Here is a 23,997-nt window from a genome sequence, read left to right as displayed (position 1 = left end):
TTTCAAGGCCTCCAAGAATCCTTCCACATCCAACAGAAATTTGCCTGTACTTCCTCACATCATCTCCTGTGTCCATTGCTCTCAACAGGGTCTCCACTACATTGGGGAGACAGGATGCCAACTTGTGGAATGTTTCAGAGAACATCTCTGGTACACACACACTGAACAACCTCACCGTCCTATGGCCAAACAATTTAACTCCCGCTCCGCCTCTACCAAAGACATGCAAGTACTGGGACTCCTCCACCGCCATACTCTAGGCCTGGAGGAAGAACGTCTTATCTTCTGCCTTGGGACTCTTCAATCATACAGGATCAATGTAGATTTCATCAGTTTCCTCATTTCCTTACCCGCCCACCCCCACTTATCCCAGATCCAATCTTCCAACTCGGCACCGCCCTCTTGAACTGTCCTACCTGTCCATCTTTCTTCCCACCTGTCCACTCCAAACTCCTGTCTGACCTCCATCTTCATCTACCCATTGCATTCCCAGTTACGAGCACCCCCTCCACCATTCCTGATGAAGATCTTAAGCCTGAAACGTCGACTCTCCTGCTCCTGGGATGCTGCCTGACCGGCTGTGCTTTTCCAGCACCACCCTCTCGATTCTAATCGCCAGCATCTGCAGTCCTCACTTTCGCAAAGTTAAACATCACACAACACCAGGTTACAAGCAAAAGTGAGGACTTCAGATGCTGGGGATCAGAGTTTAGATTAGAGTGGTGCTGGAAAAGCACAGCAGGTCAGGCAGCATCCGAGGAGCAGGAAAATTGACATTTCGGTCAAAAGCCCTTCATCAGGAATGAGGAACACCAGGTTATAGTCAACTAGGTAAAAACAAGGACTGCAGATGCTGGAGACCAGATTCTAGATTAGAGTGATGCTGAAAAAGCACAGCAGTTCATGCAGCATCCAAGGAGTAGAAAAATCGATGTTTCAGGCAAAAGCCCTTCATCAGGAATACAGGCAGGGTGCCGAGATATTCCTGTGCTTTTCCTGCACCACTCTAATCTAGAATCTGGTCTCCAGCATCTGCAGTCCTTGTTTTTACCTCCTTGACTATAATCTGGTGTTCCTCATTTCTGATGAAGGGCGTTTGACCGAAACGTCGATTTTCCTGCTCCTCCGATGCTGCCTGACCTGCTGTGCTTTTCCAGCACCACTCTAATCTAGAACACCAGGTTATAGTCCAAAGGGTTTATTTGGAACTAATAGCTTTTGGAGCACTGCTCCTTCGTTAGGTAGCTAGTGGAGCAGGATCATAGGACACAGAATTTATAGTCAGAAAGTGTGTTCCGTCAGCACACTCTTGATTTTTAACTTTGTCCACCCCAGTCCTCTACATCATTGTATCTCTGAGAGCAGCTGGATACAGTTGGGTGCCACTGCGCAGGCGCGCGGGGGCAGGGCGGTCATGTGACTACATGGCCGCTCCGATCACGTGTCCCCGGCCGCTTTGTTACATCGAGCCCAGGCCCGGGCCTCCATGATGTTGATGATGATGATGATGGAGGATTACCGGCCTGGCTTTCCCGCAGCCACTTCAGACGACGACGACGAAGAAGAAGAAGAGGACGAGGAGGAGGAAGAGGAGGAGGAAGAAGAAGAAGAGGAGGAGAAGGAGGAAGAAGGACCGCGACATAAACCCCTCCCCAGCATGGCGTGTCCGAGTCAGGTACTGCCCTTCTTCACCAGGAGCTGGTCATTCACCTTCCAGCACGACACGGCCCGTCCCTGACCTGCAACCCCCCGTCACCACCACCCACCACCCCAGAGTCTCGGCTCTCCGTCCAGCTGTCAGATTACCCCCTGGTCAACCTCCACTGATGCCCCTCTTCCCTGTGAACGCGTTGCACTGGCTCTGGTGCCAGAGCAGGAGGACAGACCCCCCCCACCCCCAGACCACCCTCCCAACACCCCCAGACCCCCACACCCCCAGAAGGGACCCCCTCCCCCCAGCCAGAAGTTGTTGAAAACCGTGGACAAAGAATCGCAAAGCTTCCCGTAGAACTGTAGGGTTTTTGTTTTAAAGGTCAGGATTACGTAGAGATTCAGGAGCTACCAGGAGAAAAACAGTAAAGATCAGAGCCTGAAACATCCTTTACTTCCATTCGTTAATAAATGTAGAAATTGGATGATAACACAAGTGAATGTGTGGCCTGAAAGTGATACAGTAGAGTGAAACGCTGATTCATGGATTGTCCCTGATTAGGGCTGGAACAAATATCCTTGCAAGATGCTTAAATTGGAGTTAAGAGGGAGGCTTAAACTAATGTTTAACTGGCTCTTGAGCTGGCTGGCCACAGCCAGTGTCCTGCTGTTGGTATTTTTTTAAAAAAACTAATATCCAGGAGTTTTGATCCAGCAGTTATGTGGAGAACTATGCAGGGTGGGTGAGTAATAGAGAAGGAATTAGATGGCTTGTTGTTTAAGCAGAGCTGACAGCATGGTGTTAGAATGCATCTGTTAATGACTGCAGGTCTTGTTCATATTTCATGAAATATTACCTGAGATAATTTTTGATGTGGAGGATGTTTCCCCTCACTTTTTTTTTCTTGGAATGTGCATATCACTGCCCATCCCTCATTGACCTTGAACTGAGTGACCACATTAGAAAAAGATGTTGGATCAGAAAACATAGAATATATGGGTAAAATTGAGGAATCCAAATAATGAAAAAAACACTTTGTGAAGTATGTAGACCACCACACTGCGGTGATGTTGGGAATGATAATGTGGAAGTGCCAGTGTTGGACCGGGGTGGACAAAGTTAGAAGTCACATGACTCAAGGTTATAATCAACTAGGTAAAAACAATGCTGCAGATGCTGGAAACCAGAATCTAGATTAGAGTGGTGCTGGAAAAGCACAGCAGTTCAGGCAGTATCCGAGGAGCAGTAAAATCGACGTTTCGGGCAAAAGCCCTTCATCAGGAAAGGCTTTTGCTTGAAACATCGATGTTACTGCTCCTCGGATGCTGCCTGAACTGCTGTGCTTTTCCAGCACCACTCTAACCTAGACACAAGGTTATAGTCAAACAGGTTAATTTGGAATCGCAAGCTTTCAAAGTGCTGCTCCTTTAACCCTTTGGGCTTGATTGAAACTTGAAAACAGCAGAAGTTTGTCTTGTAATGAAAATGAGGATGTGGTTTTTTTAAGTAAAGGCTAGATTTACTATTTAATTTATTGGAGATGGTGGGGGGAGGGTTGGAGTGATGGAATGAAGAATGGTCAGCTCTATTGAACTGGCTCCATCTGTCAAAGAGATTTGACAGGTGTAGGCCAACCTCTTTATTGTTTGCATCGAATAGTAAAAGTGAAATGGTACGCCTTCCTGAAAAGGTTTGAATATCTGCTTAGGGAAGACTCTTGATCATGGCCAGTTATCCAACTTAAATTAACAGAAGAAATACAAAGCATCGGTCAGAATAATAACCACAAAAATGCCTACTGAAATTACATTTTGGACACCAACCTTGGGAAATTTTGGGCTTGGGAGCAAATTCTTTGAAATTAAATAAAGACTGAGAGAGGTCAATGCTTTGCTTTGAGGGCATCAACTTGGTTTATTTCCCTTGATTTTAGAATATTAACAACCATAGCGAGTTTTGAGAAAATGTGTAGCTCAGGTTGATTTTCTGAATGTAGGTTTGCTTGCTGAGCTGGAAGGTTCACAACCATAATAAAACAGAAGGTTGAACCATACTGGCCATACCTTTCACTTGGAGAGGCGAACAATAGGTTTCCCAATTATTATTCTGAAAATGAAAACATAGAAACAAAGGAAGGTCAGCCCAGTATTTAAATACAGTTCTCAACTTGTACAGTGTAGGTGTAGCATAATGGACAATAATTTGGGGAAACCATGAGTTCAGATATAAATATCAGTGTAGGTCAAAATATTGGGGACATGATTTTAGATGTTTGCAGATGATTTAAAATTAACTGCATGGTTGGAGAGAGAGGCAAAAAAGCGAAGAACTGCAGATGCTGGAAATCTGAAAGAAAATCAGTGCTGGAGAAACTCCGTAGGTCTGGCAGCAACCTGACAGATCCTGAGGAGGAGTCACTGAAAACATTAACTCTTCTTTCTCTCGGCAGATGCTGCCAGACTTGCTGTATTTTGTGTGCACTGTTTCTATCCCATATCTATGTGACAGACTCCAGTCAAACAGCATAGTTTTGATTCTTAAAAAAGAGTAGACTGCAGCAAGATGTAGGCGGACAATTTAGGTGGGGTAGAAAAGTGGTCAATTAAATTTTAGTCTGAAGCAGCAGTGTAATGCATCTGGGGAGGGCAGTAAGGCCAAAGAATATACAATAATTAGTCAGATGTGAAGGTTATAAGGATCTTGGGAGTGCTTTCCTGCAGGTTCCTGAAGGTACCAGCACAAGTAAATAACATGGCATAGTGCGGGTTTCCTTTATTGATTGTGGCATACAGTATGAGCCTGGAGGTTGTTAGAACTGTATAGAACAGTGCTTTCCAGATTGGGGATTGAGACTGCAAGTAGGTCCTCTGCTGAAGTTTTGGACTCAAGCTGTGATGCAGAAATGCCCAGTGAGGCCTGACCAAGTTATAACAGCTACCAGCAGTACTCCACTCACAGCTCCCATCTTTGTCCCCCCTCTTCCTAACCTTAATGAGGGGTCACAATAGTTTCCAAGCCTCAAATTTGGATCATAATGGGGGTAAATATTTAGGAAGCATTGATCCAAAATGGTATTTGGACTGCTGTTGGAGCACTGTGTACAGTTATGTCACTGCCACAGCAAGGATGCGATGACTCAAGAGGATGCAGTAGCGATTCATGAGAATGAAGCCAGGATTGGAAAATTTTAACAGAGAGAAAAATTGCTCGGCTGAGTTGCTTTCTTTGGAGCAGGAGGCTGAGGGGATATTTAAGTCAGATGTAAAAGAAAACTGAGTGGTCTGGATAAAGGATTTGCACCTGTTTGCAAACAAGTCAATAATCCTTGGCTATGGAAGATGAGAGAGGACTTGACAAATAATTGTTTCATTGAGAGTGGTGGGGGTTTTGAACTCGCTGCCTGAAAGGGTGTGAGAGGTAGAAACCCAAGATGTCATGATCCACAGGGTAGAGCAATATCTGGAAAGTGGACTTAAGCTGGGCAACGTTTTTTTTTTAACTGGCATGAAGATGGACTTTGTTGTGAAACTTTCCAGTACTTTAAGTAAGGGAAATCTGACTTTCATATCCTCGTAAAGATATAGATAGAACTGTGAATGCTGGAAATCATCTGAAACAAAATAAGTGTGCTGGAGAAACACAGCCTGTTTGGTAGCATTTGTAGAGAGAAAAACAGTTAACTTTGAGTCCAGTGACCCTTCGATGGAACGTGTTCTGAAGAAGGGTCACTGATGTCTCTGTTTTTCCCTCTCTGCAGATTACTGCCAGACCTGCTGAGTTTCTCCAGTGTTCTGTTTTTGTTCCATGTCCATGTAGTTTACTGATCCCAATCAAACGCCATGGTTTTAATTCTTAAAAAGAGCTCCCAAACTGGTTTAGTAAGCCAACTATATCCAGATCAGCACCACCTCTGCATGCTCACTCTCACAGCAAATGTGATGGATTGGTCCTGAAATATTAAATTATGGATATTTCCCCACTTCTGCTTGGAATGTTGTTAAAATTCAAGCCAAAAAAATGCTTTTTGAGAACCTATAACCCTTTGAATGTATTCTGTCACTTCAGATTGTGGCCAAGTGTCACCTTCAACTGTAATTTCTGTGCAATACACATATCCTTTCATGCCTTTAGTAGCCAAAAATTTATTGATTGCAGTTTCAAATACAATAAAGGTTTGTGAATCCACAGCTGCCTGGGATAGAGAATTCCATAGATTTGTAACACTCCCAAATGGCTGATGTAGTCAGACTAAGATTCCTAATTTTAGAGTCATTTTGTGACTTCAGTGAGAATAAAGCATCAATAATTATGTCCAATAAGATGTGTATAAAAGATCCCAATTTGCCTGATTGCCTGCTTCCCGGGTCAAAAACACATTACACCGGGTATCCTCCATAACCATAAAAATACCTGTTAATATTTAACCTTAACAGTGACAGTAAAAAACAGATTTCTAGTTTGTGCAACTTAAACTATACCCTTTCAAAACCCAAACTTACCGTTTAAGAGGGATGAATTGCTTTAACGTACATGCCATGGGTGGAATGAAATAAAGTCAGAATAAATAAAATTCCACAGATCACAAATACAGTCTGAAGTGGGAAGTCATTTTTTTCCCCTCAGTCCTCTTGATTTGCAAAATGATACCATGCTGTTGTCTGACCAGTGGTGTTCCTTGATTCAGTAGTGGATTGGGTGAACTTGGATCTTTTCTTTCATAAATTCTTTCTTTTAATCCTTCTGGGAGAGATTAAGAGAGGGTGTTGCCATCTGCCTGCTGGCCGTGGGTGATTTTTCAGTCTCTGCTGTTCTTGGCACTTAAAACTTCTTATCACAACAATCCAACCAATCAGAGTTGTTGCCAGACAGAGTTTCCTGAACTGGAAAGATTCTTGGTGCTGTTTGGTCTCAACCTCAGTTTTTGCTTTGAAAAAGCAACATTGTCCGACAGAACCCAACAATTTCCAGCGCTTCAGTTTTAATTGTAAACGACTATCTGGGTACTCGGATCACTTGGCTCTTTGAGTCCACAATGATCCTCTGAAGAGCATCTCACTAAGACACCCATGGCCTGCCCTGCCCTTCATTTCCATTGGCCAATCCACCTAGTCTGCATATCCTTGGACACTATGGGCAAAGTTAGCTTGGCCAATCCACCTCACCTGCACATCTTTGGACTGTGGGAGGAAACTCGAATACCTGGAGGAAGCCCATACAGACAATGTGCAAATTCCACACAGACAATTGCCTGAAAGTGGAATTGAACCTGTGTCCCTGGTGCTGTGAGGCAGCAGTGCTAACCACTGAGCCATATTTCAGTTTCAGCAGTCCAAATTCCATTTAAGTTTCAAGTTTCAGAAAATGAAAATCATATAGCCTCCTACAAATTTGAGTTAGGGGAAACATCCTTATCTCTATGACTCTATGACATCTGCCTTGTCAAGCCCTCTCAGAAACTTGTGTTTCAATGTGATCACCCTTTATTCCACAATGTCAAGGAGCGGGCCTATTTTCATCATGGCATAATCCCCTCAATATCTGGAATAATTATAGTGAACTTTCATTGCATTCTGGGTAAACAAAAGCCTATGCTTTGTTGTGTACCGAGACTAAAACTTGCAGTATGGCCTCACCAAAGCAATGTGATATTGCAATTTTTTTTTTGCCACAGTCCTATCCTTTGCCATAAAACCACCATTGATTTGCATTCCTGCTGCAGTTGTGGGTATGTTCGCCGAGCTAGGAAGTTGATTTTCAGATATTTTGTCCCCTGTCCAGGTGACATCTTCAATGCTTTAGAGCCTCTTGTGAAGCACTGCTGTACTGTGTCTTCTAGAATTTATTTGGTTCTGTTCCTGTAGTTCGTTGTAGTGGCCAGTATATTGGGTCTAGGTCTGTGTTTGTTGATGGAGTTCGTGGATGAGTGCCATGCTTCTAGAAATTCTCCAACTGTGTTTAGCTTGTCCTATGATCATTGTGTGGTCCTCGTCATCTGTGTGTATGGCTACTCGGGACAGCATTTAGTAGCTAGTTGGTGTTCATGGATGCGGATTGCTAATTTCCTGTCTGTTTGCCCTAATATAATGTTCCATGCAGTCTTTACATGGAATCTAATAAATTATGTTTGTCTTGCACATGAGTATAGGGTCTTTTGTTCGGGTGAGTTGCTGTCTGGGCATGCCTGTCAGTTTGTGGGCTATCATGAAATCTGAGTGGTCAGGAAAGTCTGGCTGTCAGTTCCGAGGAGTTTTTTATGTAAGGTAGCATGGCTAGTGAGTTAGGTTGTGGCATGTTCTCGTCATTTGTTTGTCTGTTAGGCATGTGCGGATGAAGTTGCAGGGATAATCATTTTTGGTGAAGACTCTGTAGAGGTGTTCTTCTTCTGTTCAGAGGTCAGGAGTGCTGCAGTGTGTTATCGCCCTTTTGAACAGGGTCCTAATGCAGCTTCTCTTATGTGTGTTTAGGTGGTGGTTGTTGTAGTTTGGGATCTGGTCTGTGTGTGTGTGTGACTTTTCTGTGCACTTGTGTTTCATCCACCGTTCTGTGTTCTTTCTACCATCACATCCAGGAATGGGAGTTGATTGTTGGTTTCCTCCTCTCGTAAATCTCATGTTGATGTTGATAATCCGGTGTGTGTTCTCGATTTCTGTTCTCTTAACAATAAATGGAAGTGTCGTCCATGTATCTGATCCAGAGTTTGGGTTGGATTTGTGGAAGGCTCCAAAGCACTGAAAATGTCACCGAGACAGGGAACGAAACATCTGCAAATCAACTTCCCAGTTCAGCAAACATACTCACAACTATGGCAATCGACACCTAAGCTACAAAGCTTTATGCAAACCTTCATTTGCATTCCTCGTGTTGCTGTCGCTGTGTGTTAAATTTCTGGTTCATGTGCAAGCATGGCATTTGATATTTTCTTTCTAAAAACAGCTCAGAGCTGGAAGTTTTTTGTCGTGCAGACACGGCAGTTGTGTTCTATTCAGGAACATCCCTACTGCACCTGCAATGCCATCTTTATCAAACTTTATTAATTGAAGTTCTTGGTTTTTAATCGACTTACTTCTCATGTTTTTAACTAATATGATCTATTTTAAGTCATCAGATTAAATTGAATATTTACTTGTAACATGGCCTACTGCCAATCCTTATGCTCTGTCTTCCAACGCCAGGCTGCTTTTTTATCCTGACATTCTGCTGCTCTTGGTTCTGGATCAACGTATAACCCAATTCAGCATTTTATTCAACTTAGCTTGCAAAGGACTGTCAACTCGACTGTGACTGCACTTTTTGTCTCCCTAACTCCTTATGGGTCAAAGTCCTGGAATTGCTTCGCCAATGGCATTGTGGGTCAACCCACAGCAGGTGGACTTCAGTGGTTCAAGAAGGCAGCTCACCACAGTTTTCTCAAAGGCATCTAGGGGCAGGCAATAAATGCTGGCCCAGCCAACAACGCCCATGTACCATGATGAATTTTTAAAAGTTAGTGATGTTTGTGTGTATATAATCTGTATTTAAAGGAATGTGAGATTACTTTTTATTTCCACCTAAAAATGAGGTCCAGACATGCAGCGCAGTGCATCAGTGACATCAGCATGATATGCATTATGTTACATGTAAACTGACTGCTTGATCTGATTTCTGATTATGAAATGATAGACATTGAAGTGCCTGGTGAATTGGCCATGCTAAATTGCCTGTAGTGTTAGGTGAAGGGGTAAATGTAGGGGAATGGGTCTGGGTTCGGAAGGTTGGTGTGGACTTGTTGGGCCGAAGGGTCTGTTTCCACACTGTAAGTAATCTAATCTAATCTACTCTAATCTAATCTTAATCAGTTTACTGCCTCTTGCTGCAACAGCGTCCCCTCCCCAAACCAACCAAAAGTAACTGAAATGTAGAAAATCACCTTCCACTGGGGCAATGCAGATTAAGGAGTAATTGAAGTTAAGCTACTTGGGAGCAAATTCAGGAAGTATATTTTTGCATTGTGATAAAAATCATAAAGTTCCTTCTCTTCCCCAAAAATTTATGGATGATAGAACAATTGATTTTTCTTAGGTCATAGTATTAAGGGATAGGGAGCAAAGTTGCAGATAAGCCATGATCCAGTGGAATGGCAGAACAGGCTTGAGGGCTGAATGGCATACTCCTAAAGCTATGTTTCTAACTGTGGGGTCTGATGGCTGTACAGTGACTGCAGAAATACGGTTGCTATGACTTGGGTGCCTTGATGTTCACAAGATTAACTATAAAAGTTACGTGTGCTATCCTCTTTTAGAGGCACTAACAGAATGCGGAAAGAGATGACATTTCAGTGCAGCATTGATGGGGAAGCCATAAAGTTTTGAAATTGTCTTCTCTTGGATAAGAAGATAAAATGAGGCTCTGTCTTCCACTCCTGTAGGCATAAAAGAATCCATGCTACGTGGTGAAAGTAGGTGTTAAAGCCAGGGTGTTAGCACCATTTCCTTGGTGTCCTTTGACTAATATCATAAATAGTTGTTATTGCTGTTTGTAGGATCTTCAGTGAAAAGTTGCTGCAGTGACTACATTTCATAAGTATTTCATTAACTGCTTAACATCCTGAGATTGTTTTTGAGTTGGCAAGATATGGTGGGTCAAACATTTCTATGCTCCATCCTGCAAATTGTATATATGATCCTTCAGTTTAAATAATTTGCGGTCTTTTGATGCTTATTAATCTGATGCATATGTATTCCTAGGTTCACATGGGTGGAGTAGATAGTGTTTTTCACATGCAACAGGAATTGGTGAAGAAGACAATGGAATGTGGCTGGCGGCTCGCTGAAGCTCAACAGAGACTTTGTGATTTGGAACTGCACAATTCTGAGTCTTTGGAACAAGAACGGGCCAAAGCACAGGTTGAATTCTGGGAGCTGAAGCAAAAAGAAGAGGAGTGGAGGCAAAAGGAGGAAGAGCTGACCTGGAATGAGAGGCTAAGTTCATGGAACATTGATACAAACAGTAGGGAAGGTTTTAATAAGGTATAGTATATATTTGCAACTCTTAGAGCAACATGATTATATTGCTAAAATTTGAATTCAAAGCCCTCCGTCGCAGCTTGCGAGCTTGCACCTAATATCTTTATTTCTTTTTTTTTATAAACTATGAAGCTGCAAATCAAAAGTTGAAGTATTACTGATTCTGCAATTCAAGGTAGACTTTCTGTCAGTGTTGTTAATTAAAACTCTGGAACAGTAAAAGGCATTTGATTTTTCTAAAATCAAATCAGTTTTGTGACTTGAGTATCTAAGATCAAAACAGACAGGAGATCACTGCACAATCGGAATTATTCTGCCAACAGTTGGTATATGTAGTTTTGTACCTAAACGCCTGGCTGACAATCTAGACTGCTTCTGAGAGAATGCTGCATCATTGGAGGTATTGACTTTTTAAATGAATTATGAACTGTTGGAGCAAAGCAATCTCTCATTAACGGGGTAGTTTCTAATCACAGACTCGTTCCTGTGTCTGTTAATATGACCCTCATCTTTCATAGAACATAGAAAATTACAGCGCAGTACAGCCCATTCGTCCCTCAATGTTGCATCCACCCTTTGGGAACATGAATGGGAGGTGAAAACTATATCCAGAAGAATTTAGGAATTTCCAGTTCCTCATGACTGTTTATTGTTCTTGAGTTCTTCTGTACTGTCTCATTATTTGCAGTGTCTTTGTCTCCAATAATCAAACTTTTATTTGTTCATTGGGGTAGAGTTGGTGTCATATTTTTAATTGCTGAACTTCTAAAGGTTTAATTTTCTTTCTCCATTTGTTCTTTTTACAGAGTATGATCAATAAAAAATCTAAAGAAATAGAGGAAGATGGGAAAAATGTAACTTTTGTACAGAGATATCACCAGCAGATCAGGCACTTTGGTAAGTAAACAACTCTCTAGTTGTTGAAGTGAGTTATCTTTCCCCTCTTACCTAAAACATATGCCCTCTAGTTCTGGACTGCCCCACCCCAGGGAAAAGACCTTGTCTATTTATCCTATCCATGCCCTTCATGATTTTATAAATCTCTATAAGGTCACCCCTCAGCCTCCGACGCTCCAGGGAAAACAGCCCCAGCCTATTCAACCCCTCCCTATAGCTCACATCCTCCAACCCTGGCAACATCCTTGTAAATCTTTTCTGAACCCTCTTGAGTTTCACAACATCTTTCCGATAGGAAGGAGACCAGAATTGCATGCAATATTCCAAAAGTCCTATACAGCCGCAACATGACCTCCCAACTCCTGTACTCCATATTCTGACCAATAAAGGAAAGCATACCAAACGCCGCCTTCTCTATCCTACCATACTCCATCACTTTCAGTAAAGGAGAAGCAAAAGGGACTTCGAACAGGAACAGACTAGCCAGACAGGGCTGCCTCTAAGAATGTAGTACATACGCCCAAAGTTAATAGAATCCATGAAGAAACAAACACGCAGCCTTTAGTCTATGGAAGAAGCCATCCAAATATAAGCTGTTGCAGTCCATTACAGGTTCAAAGTTTGAGAGAAGATTTGTAGCTCGGGTGCATGTTGTGGTTCTGTTCGCCGAGCTGGAAATTTTTGTTGCAGATGTTTCGTCCCCTGTCTAGGTGACATCCTCAGTGCTTGGGAGCCTCCTGTGAAGCGCTTCTATGTTGTTTCCTCTTGCATTTAAAGTGGTTTGTCTCTGCTGCTTCCGGTTGTCAGTTCCAGCTGTCCACTGCAGTGGCCGGTATATTGGGTCCAGGTTGATGTGTTTGTTGATAGAATCTGTGGATGAGTGCCATGCCTCTAGGAATTCCCTGGCTGTTCTCTGTTTGGCTTGTCCTATAATATTAGTGTTGTCCCAGTTGAACTCATGTTGCTTGTCATCTGCGTGTGTGGCTACTAAGGATAGCTGGTCGTGTTGTTTCGTGGCTAGTTGGTGTTCATGGATACGGATCGTTAGCTGTCTTCCTGTTTGTCCTATGCAGTGTCTTGTGCAGTCCTTGCATGGGATTTTGTACACTACTTTGGTTTTGCTCATGCTGGGTATCTGGTCCTTCGTTCTGGTGAGTTGTCTGAGAGTGGCTGTTGGTTTGTGTGTTGTTATGAGTCCTAGTGGTCGTAGTAGTCTGGCTGTCAGTTCAGAAATGTTCTTGATGTATAGTAGTGTGGCTAGTCCTTTGGGTTGTGGCATGTCCTCATTCCATTGCCTTTCCCTTAGGCATCTGTAATCCCTAACCATAACAGGGTTACAATAGAGTACTATCAAAGCAGTACCATTTTCTCGGGAATACTCAGCATTTAGGAAATGAAACAATTATGTTGAAATCAGAGCACTGCATTATTTCAAACAATTCTATTGGCCGTGAAATCTATTTAATCAAGCTTCCATTTCCTAATTACTGTTTGATAGTGGAATGGGCAGAATTTCTTACTGCAAAATAAATGTTTGGATTATGTTGTGTCATAATTTTTGGAAGTTTGAGAAAATGTTCAGTGAAGTTTCTCTCTTCATCTCTCATTGCAGGCATGTTGAAGCGATGGGTTGATAGCCAGAGATATTTATCGGATCACCCTCACCTCATTTGTCAAGATACGGCAAACTACCTAATAAACTGGTGTTTTAATTTAAAAAAGGAAGAGGTAAGGCAAGAGCCAAAAATAATTTATGTAATTCAGGTTAAATCCATGCTAATGTTAGTTTCTCTGGGCTCTGCTTATTTTTCCACAGGGTGAGTTAGTGACTGATATTCAATTGAACAATCTTGGACAAAATTTTGCATCAGTATTTAATGTGTAAAAGGACATGGAAGATATAGAATGTAGGGAAATAAATGGTGATGTCTTGAAAAATGTCCATATTACAGAGGAGGAAGTGCTGGATGTCTTGAAACGCATAAAGATGGATAAATCCCTAGGACCTGATCAGGTGTACCCTGGAACTCTGTGGGAAGCTAGGGAACTGATTACTGCGCCTCTTACTGAGATATTTGTATCATCAATAGTCAAGGTGAGATGCCAGAAGACTGGAGATTGGCTAAAGTGGTGCCACAGTTTAAGAAAGGTGGTACGGACAACCCAGGGAATTACAGACCAGTGAGCTTGACGTTGGTGGTGGGCAAGTTGTTAAAGGGAATCCTGTGCACAGGATGTACATGTATTTGGAAAGGCAAGAACTGATTACGGATAGTCAACATGGCTTCGTGCATGGGAAATCATGTCTCACAAACTTGACTGAGTTTTTTGAGAAGGAACAAAGAAGATTGATAAGGGCAGAGCAGTAGATGTGATCTATGTGGATTTCAGTAAGGCGTTCAACAAGGTTCCCCATGGGAGACTGATTAGCAAGGTTAAATCTCATGGAAAACAGGGAGAACTAGCCATTTGGATACGGAATTGGCTCAAAGGTAGAAGACAGAGGATGGCGGTGGTGGAGGGTTGTTTTTCAGACTGGAGGCCTCTGACCGGTGGAGTGCCACAAGGATCAGTGCTGGGTCCTCTACTTTTCATCATTTATAAATTATTTGGATGCGAGCATAAGAGGTACAGTTAGTAAGTTTGCAGATGACACCAAAATTGGAGATGTAGTGAACAGCGGAGAAGGTTACCTCAGATTACAACAGGATCTTGATCAGATGGGCCAATGGGCTGAGAAGTGGCAGATGGAGTTTAATTTAGATAAATGTGAGGTGCTGCATTTTGGGAAAGCAAATCTTAGCAGGACTTATACGCTTAATGGTAAGGTCCTAGGGAGTGTTGCTGAACAAAGAGACCTTGGAGTGCAGGTTCATAGCTCCTTGAAAGTGGAGTCGCAGGTAGATAGGATAGTGAAGAAGGCGTTTGGTATGCTTTCCTGTATTGGTCAGAGTATTGAGTACAGGAGTTGGGAGGTCGTGTTGCGGCTGTACAAGACATTGGTTAGGCCACTGTTGGAATATTGCATGCAATTCTGGTCTCCATCCTATCCGAAAGATGTTGTGAAACTTGAAAGGGTTCAGAAAAGGTTTACAAGGATGTTGCAGAGTTGGAGGATTTGAGCTATAGGGAGAGATTGAATAGGCTAGGACTGTTCTCCCTGAAGTGTCGGAAGCTGAGGGATGACCTTATAGAGGTTTATAAAATCAGGAGGGGCATGGATAGGATAAACTGACAAAGTCTTTTCTCTGGGTTGGGGGAGTCTAGAACGAGATGGCATAGGTTTAGGGTGAGAGGGGAAAGATATAAAAGAGACCTGAGAGGCAACTTTTTCACGCACAGGGTGGTATGTGTATGGAATCAGCTGCCAGAGAAAGTGTTTGAGGCTGGTAAAATCGCAATATTTAAAGGGTACCTGGATGGGTATATGAATAGGAAGGGTTTGGAGTGATATGGGCCGGGTGCTGGCAGGTGGGACTAGATTGGGTTGGGATATCTGGTCGGCATGGACGGGTTGGACCAAGGGTTTGTTTCCATAGTGTACATCTCTATGACTATAAATGAAACAAAACAAAATGCTGCAAACATTATAGAGATAAAATGTAAACAGAAAATGTTGGAAGTATTCTGGAAGTCCAAAAGTGCTTTTTGGGGGAAAAAATGTTTAATTATTTTTCATTGAATAGTCCAGATGCTGCCTTTAAAAGACCACAAGAAATAGGAACAAGAGTAGGTCATTCAGCCCCTCAAACCTGCTGCACCATTCAAGCGAATCATGTCTGCTTTCCTGCCCTTTCCCATATCCCTTGATTCCCCGAATGATGAAGAATCTATCTATTGTGGCCTGAAGTATACATTAGGACTTTGCCCTCACAGCTCTCAGTACCAAGGAGCTCCAAAACTCTCAACCCTCAGTGAAGAAATTCCTCATCATCTCTGTCTTAAATTGGCACCCCTTAATTCTAAGACCATGTTCTCTAGTCTTCTACTCACCCATAAGAGAAAGCATCCTCTCAGCGTTTACCCTGTCAAGCTCCTTAAGAATCCTGTACCTTTCACTGAGACATTTTTCATTCTTCTAAACTCCAGGGAGTAGAATCCCAACCTGTTCAGCTTTTACTCATTGGACAATCCCTCCATAATAGGAATCAATCTGGTGAACCTATTGTGTGACAACCTGTGATTGAAGTAACATTTAAAAATTACTGTATTATTTAGTTCACATGTAAGAAATTAAGGTAATTGAAGCATACTCAACTGCATTACATCCAGTAACCGCTTGTTATAGTACAACTGAAATCAATTCCATCATGCCCAACTCTCCAACAGTATTCAAAGCTGTGTTTTTAAAATGTTTTGAAGAATTTAAATTAGCTTGCTTTATTGAACTTTTTACAAAGGGTGAGCATTTGATATCTATTCTGCAAGGCTGATTATTGATCATATGGTTGGGTATGGGTGAAGTACTTTAATACATTTGATCTATGACAGCCAACATGTCTCAGACTTAATACTTAATGTAAGTTCAGGCGGATAGTATATCTGGTGTGAAGTCTTATATTGGGAGCCCAGTTTGAGGTTATTCTGCTTGACCGAGCTATTGATTTTCTTTCAGTAAGTTCATGATATAGTTATCTTTATAGAATCTCTTGTGAAATAATGATTCAAGCTTCATCTTTAAATTTTGTTTCCAGAACTACCCCCCCCCCCCATATACTTTCTTATCATTGTGATTCAATTTGCAAAATCGGGGTATTACATTTCAATTATTAAAAGAAAATGGCAAATTGTTTTTCTAAACTGGCTAATTGTCAAATGAATGCTTTTGTCCCTCAAAACTATAGTTGAGAATACCAACAGTGCTATCTTTTGAGAGGTTGTGCCAGGTTGTTTGCTCTCGTAATGGATCAGAAAAGGAAATACCACATTTTATGTCATCGCTAGCATTTCCTAACTATTGCGAAAAAGGAATTGATAACAAGAAGGAAAACTTTATAATCTCTGCAGTAAAATTCAGTGAGACAGAGGTAAAGATTAGTCATAGGGTCACAGACCCTTTGGTCCAACCCATCCATGCCGACCAGATATCCCAATCCAATCTTGTCCCACTTGCCAGCACCCGGCCCATATCCCTCCAAACCCTTCCTATTCATATACCCATCCAAATGCCTCTTAAATGTTGCAATTGTACCAGCCTCCACCACTTTCTCTGGCAGCTCATTCCATACAAGTACCACCTCTGTGTGAAAAAGTTGCCCCTTAGGTGTCTCTTATATCTTTCCCCTCTCACCCTAAACCTATGACTCTAGTTCTGGATTCCCTGATCCCTGGGAAAAGACTTTGCCTATTTACCCTATCCATGTCCCTCATAATTTTGTAAACCTCTGTAAGGTCACCCCTCAGCCTCTGACGCTCCAGGGAAAACAGCCCCAGCCCGTTCAGCCTCTCCCTGTAGCTCAAATCGTCCAACCCTGGCAACATCCTTGTAAATCTTTTCTGAACCCTTTCAAGTTTCACAACGTCTTTCCGATAGGAAGGAGACCAAAATTGCACGCAATATTCCAACAGTGGCCTAAGCAATGTCCTGTATAGCCGCAACAGGACCTCCCAACTCCTGTACTCAATACTCTGACCAATAAAGGAAAGCATACCAAACGTCATCTTCACTATCCTATCTACCTGCGACTCCACTTGTCCATGCTGACCAGATATTCTACATTAACCTAATCCCACTTACTTGCATTTGGCCCATATCCCTCTAAACCCTTTTTATTCATATACCCATCCAGATGCTTTTTAAACGTTGTAATTGTACCAAACTCCTCCACTTCCTCTGGCAGCTCATCCCATAAATGCACCACCCTCTGTGTGAAAACGTTGCCCCTTACATCCCTTTTAAATCTTTCCACTCTCAAATTGATGAATTGGAACCTGATTAAAACCCAACAAGTCAACGTTGTTCTCTCAGGTTAAAAAAAGCTCTCTTTACAAAGTTTGGTAAGTACTGTGTTTACTTGGATACATTTCAGTGTAACAGAAAAAGGCCTTTCATGAGTAAGAATGTGGACCTCGTTAGACCCCCCAGAAGAGGAGATGAATGCAAATAGGGCTTTGAGACGAATGGGGATGCTATAATAGGGAGCAAACTCATGGCCCATACTGGGCACCATTGGAAGTATGTTATCCTGGTGGTAAAAAGGTGTGCGACACTGAGGTCCAAATGTAAGAAACACTTCACATAAATGGAATGAAAACTGACCAATAATGCAGTGGTGCTGCTGGTAAAGCTTGTATCCTTCCACAGCAAAGTGCAAACCCAATCCTGTGCTGCAGAGGTTTCACTTTTAATTGGAAAGGAATGGAGGGGTTTAATGTATAATTTCCCCATGCCCTCTTCCAGAAAGGGAACTTGTTGACTGGAGCTCTCCAGTGACCTACTTTCTTGTTGTATTTACAGAAACAAGCACTGATGGAACAGGTGGCACACCAAGCTGTTGTGATGCAGTTCATTATCGAACTGGGCAGAAGTCTTCAGCAAGATCCTCGTGGCTGCTTCAGACAGTTTTTTGAGAAAGCAAAAGTAAGAATCTAAAGAAGGGGGTGAGGGAAGAGCACAAGATTCCATTTTAGATCTCCCTCTCCACAAATGGTAGTGATTCTTGCCATAATATTCATTCTGTGCCCTGTGTGCTAAAACTGGTGTAAGTGTTGCCAAACTGCTGCCACCAATATGTAATGCAGCTTTGCATCCTCAAAGCCTGTGGATGTATGAATCTTAGTGAAAACTTTCCGTCCATTCTTCCACTATTGCTGGCCCTGACCAGTACGGAATTGGGTAGTTTTGTCGAGGTTATATAGCACTAATTCCTTTAGAATATAGACTCATAAAAGTGTACAGTGTAGAAAAAGACACTTCAAGCCATCCAGTCTGCACCAATCAAAAACAACCATCTAACTATTCTAATCTCATTTTCCACCCATTGCCTTGTATGCATTGGCATTGCAAGTGCACATCTAAATAATACTTCAGTGTTAACAGGGTTTCTGCCTCCACCACCTTTTACAGGCAGAGTGTCCCAGATTCCCACTATCCTATCTTTTCCCCTCACCTCATCCCTTCAGTATGTGGCAATATAAAATGCAAGTACTTTGTAAGGAATGGGCTTCATGAGCCAAATGGACTTCCTTGGGTTTAAAGCGATTGTGGCTTTTAGGAATCTATCATGCTTGTGCTGTTCTGAAAACGAAAAATGCTGGCAATGACAGTGGGTCAGGCAGCATTCATGAAGAGAAAGCAAGCTATCGTTTCTGATGAAGAGTCATCTAGACTCTGTTAGCTTGCTTTCTCTCTGTGGATGCTGCCTGACCCCTGTGATCTCCAGCATTTTTGATTTCAGTTCAGATGCTGCAATAATTTGTTCCCACAAGACTGTGCTGTTTCTTCGCTAACACAAACTAAATTTATTGCTACTGATAAGTTGTTTTGTATCTACTGTGGCTTATAGCTCCAGTGATGTCTTCCTCAAGCTACTCTGTGTGGCATTTGCAGTTGTGGGGGATTGGGAACAAGCTCACTGCTGTCCTAAAATACTTAATTTGGTTAAGCTAAAGGTAAACTTGACATTACCTTTTCTGTTTCTCACTATCTCCCCCCACCATAAAGATAGCTGAAGAAGGTTATATGGATGCATTTAACACTGAACTAGCAGAGTTTATCCAACGGGTTCGAGAATTTGCAGAAACCAAGACTGCAGAAACAGTATCAATGCATAATGTGGCTCAGCACTTGAATCATTTGGATGTTCATGGTTTGCCTCCGATGGAAGTGTTTGAATCTCTGCCACTGGTAAGCACAAATCACAATTTGTAAAATAAAACTATATTAATTTTCCTACATTCATCTGGTTGCAGATTTGTACTACAGCTTGTGCTTGTAAAGAAATTTAATATTAATGATCTATGTGTGATTTTCCTTTCATGAATAAACAAATATATGATTGCTCGATTCAGCAAACCAAAAATTCAACATTACAACATTCAAAATAAGTATTCTGGACTGTGTTGTGAAACTTGAAAGGGTTCAGAAAAGATTTACAAAGATGTTGCCAGGATTGGAGGGTTTGATCTATCAGGAGAGGCTGAATAGGCTGGAGCTTTATTCCTTAGAGCACTGGGTGATCTTATTGAGATTTCTAAAATTGAGGGGCATGGATAGGGGGCTGAATAGCCAAGGTCTTTGTCCCAGGGTAGACAAGTCCAAAACTAGAGGGCATCGGTTTAAAGTGAGAGGGGAAAGATTTAAAAGGGACCTAAGGGATGACTTTTTCATGCAGAGGGTGGTGTGTCTATGGAATGAGCTACCAGCGGAAATGGTGGAGGTGGGTATAATCACAACATTTAAAAGACATCTGGATGGGTACGTGAATAGGAAGGGTTTAGAGGGATATGGAGGCAAATGGGACTAGGTCAGTTTAGGATATCTGGTCAGTGCAGACTGAAGGGTCTGTTTCCATGCTGTGACCCTACAAGTCTATTTGTGTCTTTTTATTCCAACTGTGATCCAGCTTTCTCATTTATTTTCTTGCCAGTAATCTGCCTCCTGCATTCTAAGGAACACACGCACTTACCATTGTGCTGTCCTTATTGTCTCTAGTTTATCCTGTCTTGATTAACAATTTTTTTTCGTGCAGCATTTGGCTTCATCCATTACCTTCCTCGTCTTTTGCTGTTTGAAATGCAGTTCTTTCTGGGAAAGAATGACTGGATGTTAAACCATTTAATTTGACGATCCCTGTTATTACCCCACCATCACTTTAGATTTCCTGCATGTCACCAGAGAACTGTTACCTCAATCTCACACTTCCTTCAAGCCTATCTCTCACTGCACTTCGTGCAGCTCTAATTCCTTGACCGGGAAATTTAACAGGAGAAAGTGAGGACTGCAGATTCTGGAGCTCAGTCAAGAGTGTGGTGCTGGAAAAACACAGCAGGTCAGGCAGCATCCAAGGAGCAGGAGAATTGACGTTTCGGGCAAAAAACCATCATCAGGAATGGAGCTTGTGAGCCGAGGGGGCGGAGAGATAAATGGGAGGGGGGTGGGGCTGGGGCTGGAGAGAGGGTAGTTGAGCGCTATAGGTAGATGGAGGTGGGTAAAGGTGATAGGTTGGAGAGGAGGGTGGAGCGCATAAGTGGGAAGGAAGACTGTCAGGTACCTGTCCATCTTCCTTCACAACTATCCACTCCACCTTTCTCTCCAAACTATTACCCCCACCTCCATCTACCTATTGTGCTCTCATCTACCTTCCCCACCCCCCTCCCATTTATCTGTCCATCCCCTTGACCCATAAGCCTCTTTTTCTGATGAAGGGCGCTTGCCTGAAACGTAGATTCTCCTGCTGCGCACATGCTGCCTGATCTGGTGTGCTTTTCCAGCACCACACTTGGGGAAATTTAATAGATCTTGTGTTTCCAATCAGTAACCCTACATCCCAAACTGCAGACAGTTGGGATTGTGGTGATCAGTGCTTTTTACAGTGGCTTATATCTGTCTTGTAGGAATTCAAACGGTGTTTCCAGTTGCAAGACGTCCATGTCCTTCAGAACATGCTAAGCAACATGGACCCACAGGTATGTTTTAAGAATGTCCATTATTTAACCTTGATCAGGATTTATAAAATGTTCTCTTACTTGTGATTTAGCCTCCTGTCTGCTTCTCTTAAACCACACAAAGATGGGGTTCTGTTTGCCCCAGATTGTCTGCCGTTATTTTTTTTAAGCAAGCAAATTAAAAGTTTGGATTAAGGACCCTTTGAACTCATGTGTTGGCATCATCATCATTGGAGTAACTGGGCTTTGGTGTGTGTCATTGCTGTCTGATCTCATCATCTATTGTCATAGATAGTAAGAGTCATTCAGCACAGAAACGCATTCTTTGGTCCAACTCATCCAAAAAGCCCCAGTGGGGTACTGAATAGAAATTTGATGCTGCTCCTTCATTCTGCATCCTTGATTCCCAACTCCATTTCTGTAAGGGACAGGAAATCAGAGGAGAGTAACATTGTGTAATTTGATGCAATTTGTAGAGCATTTACTGAAGAAGAGACATTTTTGCAGTGTTTTTCATACCGTAATGAAACAACTTTGAAATGCAGCCACTGTTCAGAGGCAAATATAGCTACAAATATTTGCATTTTAAGATTCAACAAATGGTACCTTTTTTTCGTTCTGGGAAAGTTGACTGAAAGAATAAACAATGGCCAATAAACTGGAACTCTCTCCTGTTTGAGAGCTGAGAGATCTTGGACACCACATTGAACAGGCAGACAGGGTTTTGGTTGAAGTTCACTCAATAGAACCTTGGACAAGTACATAATCAGTGTCTGCCAGTAGCCTATTTTACATCTCATCTCTAACTTCAAAATCAATACTCATATGGGAGCTAAGTTTTGAATATTATTTGAAGAGAGTAAAATTCCTGATTTTTTTTTTTGTAAATTTCATTCCACACAGTGACTTTGTCTTGATTTTCTATCACATTTTCTAGTTCTTTATCCTCACTGTAATGCCAACAATGCACTTGTATTGTCAATGAGTTTAGTTGCATTTTTATCTACCCTAGGTTGCTGAGCACTACTTGCAGCGCTGTATAGATGCAGGCTTAAGGATCTATAATACTAAAGAAGCCAAAGAAGAAAGAAATGAAGAACCTAAAATGGACATATCGTAACTGTTTGGCAATAACACTATTAGATGATTGCATAAAAAATTTCACGACAGTGGAAGAAAAGCCTGTTTTTGTATGTAACCGTTGACTTGCCTGTGTGGATGCTGCACTTTATTTGTAAGGTTTGTTTAAAACAAAAAAAAAGTATGATTTTGAAGCATTCAAATGCCGGCCGTTCTGAAAAAGGATTTGCTAATCACCTTCTACCTAATCGCTTCCCCATTACATACACTTCCAGATACTTTCTGGCTTAGTTTTGCTAAGATTCACTTGAGATTGCACAGTGTATCTAACTGGTGTGCATATTTTGCCCTCCTTTTTATTATTGTGGTGATTAGAGGTATACAGTATTTGCCACATTCCTGAAAACAGTGGCAGCCTAGTCAGAGAGATTTCATTTCGTATACAAATCCAAGTTTTTCACAAACAGAAAAGGGAAGTGTAGGCTGGTGCCTTTAACTTTCACCACACAACAACTATTCTCCTCTTAATAGCAACAAAGTTGAGCATGAAGCAGATTTCCCCACTCGGACTTAACATCACCAATATTGATGGAAAACACAGTCTTTGGTACCCTACCTGACCAAGTCGACCAAAACATTGTAGACTGAAACCTACATTTGTTTAAAGAAAAATCAAATGAATATTGCTAGGAAACGGGAGAAATGACTTCTCTTTAATGGTTGGTTCAAATGTCCTTATTTCAAAAAATAATGCTTAGTTATTTTAAAAAAAATCTTTTCAATTGATGACAACACAGATCTGTTTCTTTAAAGAAATCTTGTATAAGCAAAAGGTGTACTATTGATTAAATCTTAAGCTGACCAAATGGGTGGTATTGATGTCAAAGTATGTGCAAAGAACTAACTCTGTTTCTTTTTTTAATGCACACATTGTCTACGTTATTTCAGCCTTATTAATGAAGACAATGTGCAGAGGAATGTGACTGTTTCATTAAGTATGATAGCAGCAGAGCTCAGTTATACCTATATACTGGAAAAGTGCACCATTTGGTGGAACAAAATCTAAGTGACACATTTTTTGTTGTTAAAAATGAAATAACAAATTACAACACAGCAAGTCCTGGGACACGTTTAGGGAATGTTGATGATGCAATAAACCATTTCAGCCTGTCTATGCTGTCAGAGTTTCCTTGCACAGCTGTTCATCTTGCTCATCGTGGGTCTAGATCACTGGAGCACAGAAATTTGAGTAACTTGAGAAGTTGGGATGCACGGACTTGGTTTTCCAATTAATCTGTTTATAAAAAAATGAAACTTTTGAGTTACAATTGGGTTTGTTTCTGGAAAGCAAAGTGAGGTCAAAGTGGCAGACTACCTCAGCAAGGCTAGAAACATGTGTGGAGCAAGAAGCAGTAGACAGAATCCAACACTTCCAAAGGCTGTTGAATTCAACATTAACTCTGTTTCTCCCTCCACCGGTCCTGTCAGACCTGCTGAGTTACTCCAGCACTTTTTCTTAATTTGTTTTTCATGTTGTCCATGAAATTCTGTGCAGTTGTGATGGTAGTCCAAGAATTTGCACAGATTTTAAGACTTCTGCAACTTGACTGACTAAAATTATGCTCACTCATGAAAAATTACTGTGTACTTCATGAAGAAATGCGCACATGATCTGCAGAATAACTGGACAAATTAAACTTGAATCAGAGTACTGAGGTTATAACAGTGCAATGTGGTATCCAATTAAATGAAGACCCTGAT

The 23,997-nt window shown here is 41.8% G+C and overlaps 1 protein-coding gene across 1 annotated transcript; it reads left to right on the top strand.

The window, feature by feature from the left end:
• The first annotated feature begins 1,455 nt into the window (after window positions 1–1,455).
• On the top strand, window positions 1,456–23,408 carry LOC122565166 (hsp90 co-chaperone Cdc37-like 1). The gene is made up of 8 exons (XM_087995236.1): window positions 1,456–1,675; window positions 10,375–10,656; window positions 11,460–11,550; window positions 13,163–13,278; window positions 18,008–18,130; window positions 19,214–19,396; window positions 21,106–21,177; window positions 22,169–23,408. The coding sequence occupies exons 1-8, from the start codon at window positions 1,487–1,489 to the stop codon at window positions 22,274–22,276; spliced, it is 1,164 nt and encodes a 387-aa protein (XP_087851362.1). The 5' UTR covers window positions 1,456–1,486; the 3' UTR covers window positions 22,277–23,408.
• The last annotated feature ends 589 nt before the right edge of the window (window positions 23,409–23,997 follow it).

Source organism: Chiloscyllium plagiosum, unplaced genomic scaffold, assembly GCF_037043375.1.
Source record: "Chiloscyllium plagiosum isolate Xiang-an unplaced genomic scaffold, Cpla_swu_hap1 HiC_scaffold_2, whole genome shotgun sequence".
NCBI classification, from domain to species: Eukaryota; Metazoa; Chordata; class Chondrichthyes; order Orectolobiformes; family Hemiscylliidae; genus Chiloscyllium; species Chiloscyllium plagiosum.
Note: the sequence above shows the minus strand (reverse complement) of the source record. Positions and strands in the feature narration are given on the sequence as shown.

Coding starts and splice junctions, on each gene's coding strand:
- LOC122565166 (XM_087995236.1), top strand. CDS start 1,487: ATGATGTTGATGATGATGATGATGGAGGATTACCGGCCTGGCTTTCCC. Junction 19,397..21,105: donor TGTTTGAATCTCTGCCACTG/GTAAGCACAAAT, acceptor TCTGTCTTGTAG/GAATTCAAACGGTGTTTCCA. Junction 21,178..22,168: donor TAAGCAACATGGACCCACAG/GTATGTTTTAAG, acceptor TATCTACCCTAG/GTTGCTGAGCACTACTTGCA.